The sequence below is a fragment of the Rhipicephalus sanguineus genome, chromosome 8, assembly GCF_013339695.2.
Source record: "Rhipicephalus sanguineus isolate Rsan-2018 chromosome 8, BIME_Rsan_1.4, whole genome shotgun sequence".
Lineage (NCBI taxonomy): Eukaryota > Metazoa > Arthropoda > Arachnida > Ixodida > Ixodidae > Rhipicephalus > Rhipicephalus sanguineus.
This window is the reverse complement of record NC_051183.1, coordinates 53,528,551-53,535,741: the sequence shown is the minus strand read 5'-3', so window position 1 is coordinate 53,535,741 and position 7,191 is coordinate 53,528,551. Positions and strand designations below refer to the sequence as shown.

General features: G+C 55.5%; 1 protein-coding gene across 1 annotated transcript; it reads left to right on the top strand.

Moving 5' to 3' along the window:
- Positions 1-2,382: 2,382 nt before the first annotated feature.
- Positions 2,383-5,389, top strand: LOC119401896 (extracellular serine/threonine protein kinase four-jointed). Its single transcript, XM_037668901.2, has one exon. It carries the CDS (start codon positions 2,996-2,998, stop codon positions 4,220-4,222), a length of 1,227 nt encoding a protein of 408 aa, XP_037524829.1. The 5' UTR covers positions 2,383-2,995; the 3' UTR covers positions 4,223-5,389.
- The last annotated feature ends 1,802 nt before the right edge of the window (positions 5,390-7,191 follow it).

The window sequence follows — 7,191 nt, the reverse complement described above, 5'->3', positions numbered from 1 at the left end:
CGGGGGGCCATTCGTCTCCGGCAACTATCAGCCGGCGTCCGGGGAAGCACAGAAGAAGGCCTCGCTGCCAAGCGCGCGCCGATAAATCCCGCCGAATTCGATGCGCTGCCCGAATTTCTCCCCTTATGTATATTTATATACGAGCAGCTATAATACTTGTCTAGCGAGCGAGAGGGTATATGCTTCGCGAGTAGACGCCCCTAATATGGGATCGACGTGGCGTCGTTGCGAAGACGTGGCTGCTGCTGGCGGTTCGGATGTTGCGGTGCGTTCCAGAAAGGAGAGGAAAAACGGCGTTCCACACGTCGGCAATGCGTCTCTCGTGAAGGTTGGCTGGTATATTGGGAGGCGGGGGGGGGGGGGGAGGGGGGAGAGAATGGCACTTTCTAACCCCTGTCTTCTCCCTCTCTTATATGTATCTCCGGGATTGAGATAACTAACGAATCGGGCGGAAAATTGCCAGATCGGGGGTCCCCTCCTCGAATAAAGGCTGATACAAAGAATACGAATCCGCATGAAAGAAAAGAAGCAATAAGGGTGTACGGGCGTAAGGTACAGGACATTAACGAGATCTCGGCGCAACCGTTGCTGCCGCACTTTTTTTCGCTTTGTCGGCGTTTGAGCTTTCTTCGTGGGCCGGAAATGGAAGGAAAACACGACATACAAACAAGGAGTCGGGAGTCAGCCCCGATAGGCATAGAGAAAGCTCGTAAGTTGTGCAGGTGCGAAGGATGCTCCTTCGCCACAAGTCAGGCTGGTCAGTACAACAAAACAGGCAAACGCGGCGGAAAGTTTAGCCTTAGCCTCGTTTGTTGCAGCAGGAGGGACCTAAATGTGAAACCGTAACAAGAGGCCTGGAAGTGAGAAAGACGTCTCTAAAGAAGACGACGCGGAGGAGCTGCCTGAGTGACGGAGGAGGGTAGTGTGTGTGGTCTGTGTATACGACGAAGGATTGCTCAGGTGCGTATGCGGGGCGGCGCGAACTGGGTGGCTGATAATGCTTTCCCGCGACTCTTCTCGCGTCCTTCTCGGAATTGCGACAAGAACGCGCGGTCGCACGGTTCAGTTCTCCCAAGAGAGAGAAGAGAGAGGACACCACGAAGCCGATGCTTCCAGCGTACGCAGTTCCTTTTGACAGAAGACTTCGATCCATTGTTGGCCGTACGACAAGGCGCTCGCGCGCGGTTTGCGCCAGCGATGTGGGCCAAGAAGTAACCGGTGCGCAGCTGCATGTCGGGCGACTGCAATCGGTAAACACTTGCTCCCCGCAAGTGAGACCACTCGGGTGATGGAATCACAGACGCGGCCGCTTTCCAAGTGAACCCCCACTGGTACCCCTTCCCTTACATGGTCAGTGCTCGATGTCCAATTGCCCCTGAAAAGGAGCACTCGGCTTGAGTTCCCCAAGCCCACTCTCTGCCCGTTCATTCTCTGTCCTCCCCGCCCCACCTGCCTCTTCTGGAGCAGCGGCGATGCGTGAAAGGAATGTTCATATCGCGCCGCTCTCCTTTGCATTCCTGCTTCCAAGCACGTGGAAACAGCGGTGGGCTCGTCTACAAACACACAGACACACAACCAACCTCTTTTCTTTCTCTCTCTCTTCGCCAATGCTCTCTTTCTTCTCGCATATACAAAATGGACTGGATGCGCCAATATATCTACATAAGAGAGGAGAATGAGATGGACGACACGCAGAACGCATCCGTCGGCTGCTTGTGCAAGGGCGTGACTCCGCGGGGCTACAGCTCCCCGCTGCCCGTCGGTCGCCGAAGTGCAGCCGCGTCCTCCCGGAGGACAACGAGACGCGGCGCAAAAAGAAGGAGAAAAAGAAAAGGAGAGTGAAGAAGAAGAAGTAACAGAGCAGTATGCCGAAGAGGCATCGCCGCCGCGTGTGCTCGCCCGCGCCCAGAACCGACGGCATCCGTTGCGAACCATCGGAAAGGCCTCCTCTCTCATCAGTTGCCTCGTTCCTCCACATTCACTAGCACCGAGGCGCAGCCATACCTCCCCTCCGTTAACGCTCTCTCCCAGCGGTGTACCCCCCACCAGCAATAATAAAGCACCAGCTGGAAGAGAGAATACCAGCACCGCCACAGCGCTGGAGGCTCACGGGCGAGTGACACCCTCTCTCAATGTGTTCCCCCCAACCTCTTCCTCATCGGATCCCCCTTCTGAATGACGTATACAACTCCCCCCGCGGAGGGAGGAGACTCGTTGCGAGAGACAAGCCCCAACACCAACTCCCCCCTCTTCTTCCTCGCGCAAGGGCGCTGCCGGCTAAAGAACTTGCCGGCCGGCCACCGAGCGCTTTCCAACCGCGCATACCCTCTCCCCCCACTCCCTTGCCGGCGTGGCTAGCCGGCCGCGATGCGAGAGCGTGCAGAGCTGGCTGTGCAGCGCACGCGAGTAGGCAGCTTCGTACACACCACGCACCACGCGGTTCCCCCCCGACGTGTGCCTTACCCCTCCGCGCAGTGGTGGCGTACGGTCAGTTGCTGTCGATGCGGCGGCGGCGGTGGCGGTCGCTCCACTTCAGCTGAGGGCCTAGGTATAAAGGCGCCCCCACACCCAGTGCGGGCCGTCAGTCAGCCGTGTGACTTGGTGGCGGATAGTGCCCGGAAGACATGTCATCCCGGCGGCGGTGGACCGACGCGCCAGCCACCACCACCTACGCGCAGCCGAGTCGACTTGCCCCGGGCATCGTTGCCACACATCGTGCGATACGGAGCGTCCACCAGTGTTGTGCCTCGGCAGTTTGTGCTTCGTCGGTGGTGCAGTGCCGTCGTCGTTGACGGGAATCCCGACGTTGTGGTTTGGGGTGTGCTCCTTCGGCAATCCTGGTGATGCTCTCCGACCTAGGTTGTTGCCGGTGATCGACACGAGCACGTGCTGCCATGCGCGGAGAAACCCGGCTCTTAGGAAATCGGTTCTCCCAGTCCGCGATCTGTTTGCTGTAAAGCGAGCGCGGACACTTCTTATCCGGCTGCGGGGACCCATGGATGCAGCCATGCGTTGGCGCAGGACTTGGCTGGCCACGGCGGGCCTCGCCTTCTGCCTCGGCATGACCGTCGGCCTGCTGCTCCCTTTGAGGGAGCTGGCTCGCAGCGGCAACAACAGCAGCAGCAGAAAGGCGGAGGCCGGCTCGCAGCATGAGCGGCCGGGCAATGCGTCTTCCAGCGGCCCCCCTCGGCCGCCGACGGGGAGCGCCGCCGCAGCTTCCCGTGCGCTCAACGGATCGGACCTGTCGCTGCTGCCTCGCCGCTCCGAGAAGGGCACGGTGCGAGGAATTTTCTGGGCGGGACCCGTGGAGCGACTGGTCGCCGCGGGCTCTCTGGGCAGCGAAGAGGACGTGTCTCGGTGGCGGGCCACCGCCAGGAGATCGACCGTCCGGGCCGTATATGAGGGATGCGGCCGCATGCAGAACAGGCTGATCGTGTTCGACTCCGGTGTGCTCAGCTGTGCCCGCTACCGGCAAAACAACGACCAGATTCAGGGCGAACTCTTCTCGTTCTACTTGTCCCGGGAGCTGGGCATTCGCAATCTGCCGCCCGCGCTGCTGACGCGGGCCGCCGGCCGGAGCTGGGACCCCGTCAGGTCCAGCCTTGAGTTAGCCCAGTGGCGTTCGGACAGACCTGTGGTGCTGACTAAATTCGTGGACGACTTGGTGCCCACGTTCATTCCGGAGGAATTCCGGTCGCCCACCACTCGACGGCTGCATCCGCCCGACGTCGCTAACAAGACACAGAAAGAGATACGAGACTTGGTCCAGTGGTCGGACCTGATTGTCTTCGACTACCTCACTGCGAACCTGGACCGCATCGTGAACAACATGTTCAACCTTCAGTGGAACCCGGACATGATGAACGCCCCCGCGCACAATCTGGTTCGGCAAAAGACCACGGGTCTCCTAGTGTTCCTGGACAACGAGTCCGGTCTCGTGCATGGCTACAGACTGCTGGACAAGTACGAAGTGTTCCATCGGTCCCTGCTGGATGCCCTTTGTGTCTTCAGGAAAGGCACGGCTGACGCCGTGGCCAGACTCGTCCGTGACAGGGACGTAGGCCGAAGACTGTACAGTGCTTTTAACAGTAGCGATCCCGGCATGGATAATTACTTGCCCTTCCTGCCAGAGCGCAGCGTCAAGATCCTCAACAAGCGACTGGCCCAAGTGAATTCGCAGATACGCAGGTGCATGGATAAGTACGGCCACGTTCTACGGTAAAACTCCTGCCACGTAGAGGACAATGGTACGTTGTTGGACGACTCGCAGGGGGTGAGTTGTTACGTGCGGCACAACATGTTTGCTCTTGTGATACGTAACGCAACGTGAAGCCGGAGAGAGTGTTTCACTGCCCGGCTAGGTGTTGCTTGCGCTGTGCGAGCGGTCTCCAAAGATGCGTCTCGGCCCAGGCAGCGCACGGATAGTCAAGGTGTGTTCTGACTTCCTCGTTAGTGTAACGTTAACGCGGCTAGCGTGGCGAGGCATAGGAAATTTGGAACACTATTCTGTTGTACGTAGCAGGGCCTGTGCTGGCGGCGAGCCGAAGCAATCGAATGGGATTACATGACCGCCGCTGCAGCTGTAGACCAAACTTTTGTTTATACGTATCTACTCTAGTAAGTTGCAGACTTTGAACGTGCTCGGAGGGCTGCAGCGTTTGAGAATTGAATATGTGTTTGTTAGGTAATTTATGAAGTGTTTCTTATATTTTTTTTGTGTGACTACCATGTCTAGCGAGCATCAATAGTATAAAGTTTGTCGCTGCAAGAAGATTGAGCAGTTTATAATTGTCGGGCGCGTCCGATAAGCGGAAAGCAGCTAGTTCACTAGTACCTTGTAGAAAGCCAGCGTAGATTACTTGGTCTCCACAGTAGAGAATTCTGATGGCGTAAACGAAATTTCTGAGCGAATCTTTTCAAGAGATCAACCGCCGTTGCTTGCATAACCATTCGGAAAGATCAAGATTATATGCTTGAAAGTTGAAACTCATGTTGTCGACAGTATAAGAAAGGAAAGTTTTTTAAAGTTATGCGAATAGTGGTCTTCGCTCTTTTGCTAATGCTATGCAAAAATCTTGCTACTGAATGCTTGCAACTACACATTTTTTCAGCTAATCGGTGTCCCGTGTCACCGTGTGATCTCTTAACAATGCCACACGGCGATAACAATGTCACAAAGCCTTCAAGTGAAATTGTTTTTCGTCGGAAAACAAGAAGGTTCCGCATCGTTTAGGAATGAAGATGCCAAAAATATGAAAGGGTCCTAAACGTCAAAATAATTCATGCAATTCCAACGGCTGGTTCAAACGCACTGGACAAAGATTTTCAGCACGTTCGAAATGCCTGATCATGCGTTACCTATTTCTTTGTCGCCTACTTCTACCGTCATTTGCTGTTAGGTAATGCACCCGTAATGAAACAGAAGCGAAATATCTTTTTTTCCTTAAGGTAACGCTTTCGCACGAGACAGCGCGAAACAGTAATGCAACAGCCTCGCCATCAACCAGGTGTTTCGATTGATAACGATTCCCATCTCTTAAGATGAAAAACAAACAAACAAAGTATTGAAGCATGGTCACGATACCTGCACCCTCCTATCTCCGGCGTATCAGTGTACGCCCCTCCCACCCTACCGCAAATAGATAAGTCAAACCAACTCACAAATGCCTAAACTGTTCTCACCCCTCGGGTCAATAGCTCAATCAGCGCGCATATCTTAGGAGAACCGTGTTACTCCTCAAGAGCTCGTGACGAGCAGTGAGTGGCCCATCGCCGGCACGATCGCAGCCCGGCAGACCAGGCTAGAGAGATCACCATCGAAAGGCTCTACAGATATCCTCCCCACTCCCAGCACGGTGTTGAAATGCCTACACGCACGCCGCTGGCGCGGCGTTAAAAGCTAACGAGTACGGTGCGCGAGATATGAGGGGCGAGCCCAGGCCAGAGAGTCGTGAACCAGCGCACACGCCCCCATTCAGTGCGCCCCCTTTCTTCTTGGCCCCCTTACTTTATTCTGACGCCGTTCCGTTTTGTTTAGTCGTGCCCCCGACGTTCCTGGTAGCGAGTTCTTTAGCGCCATAGCACCACCGAAAAGCGCGGCCACGAGCAGCCCCAACAAGGAAGAAGACGACGGTTGAGAGGGGTTGACTCCTCGGAAATGGTCCCGTCTGCGAGAGAGGTGAGGAAGAAGAGGGGTGTTCGCCAGCCCGCCCCTTAATGAGGATTTCATGGCGATCACTACCCCTCCTCACCCCAGCCGTCCGTCCAGGCTTGAACGTACTCTCGTGTACGAGGGAAGCGGCACCCCTTTGGACGCACAGCCCAAACAGGTCGCTCACGACGTTCACCTCTGGGACTTGCAACGGTCTCGCGCACGCACGCTCGCGCGCGGTGTCGTGACCCGCGTCTCGTTATCAATTACCAGTGTTTGCCCGCCGCTTCTTCTTCGTGCGTGGCGCGGCACTCAACCCCCCTCCTTCCCTTCAACACAATCCCCCCCTCCACCTCGACTTCCTTCGCATATGCCCGCCCTCCCCACCAATCGGCACTCTCACGACGTTGCTACCGTTGTGCCACGTTGGTCACGACTTGGCGCTTAACACGCACGCAATCAACGCTCGATGTCCCGTCCGTTCTTCAGTCCCGTTTTCGATGCTGCTTAGAGGCTCCGTTGGGTTCTTTGTACGCGAGGTGCTGAAGCGTGATTAGGCTAGCGATGCTCCGGAAAGATCGCGTGAAAATTTCACGCAGGTGTTTCGCCAGATTTCAACATGTTCCAAGCGGGTTCTAGCCGTCCGAGCCAGAATATTTCATGCCTCTACTTCGTGTCTATCTGTTAAACGTTTCTTCCGAAGGTCGAGATGGTTTATATGTAAATATGAGCAGCGATGTTTAGGTGAAAAGTAATCCGAGTCATCGCACAAATAACTGTGCAATAACAGAGACCGCGAAGATCCCAGAAGGTTCCAGCAGGTCGTAGCCGCATTAACAGAAAAGTACATAGGATTCTTTGAGTATTCTTCCACGCCTTCCCTCTGATCCGAAGGTTTAAACACAGATGCGTGAATACCATCCGAATGATCATGGTACCACAAATGTTGTCAGGAACAGGGCTCATGAAGTTGTCATAGTATTGCAATAAGTTCCACAATGTTCTCGTACCGTGTCATGATATTTGCTGTTCGGGTAAGT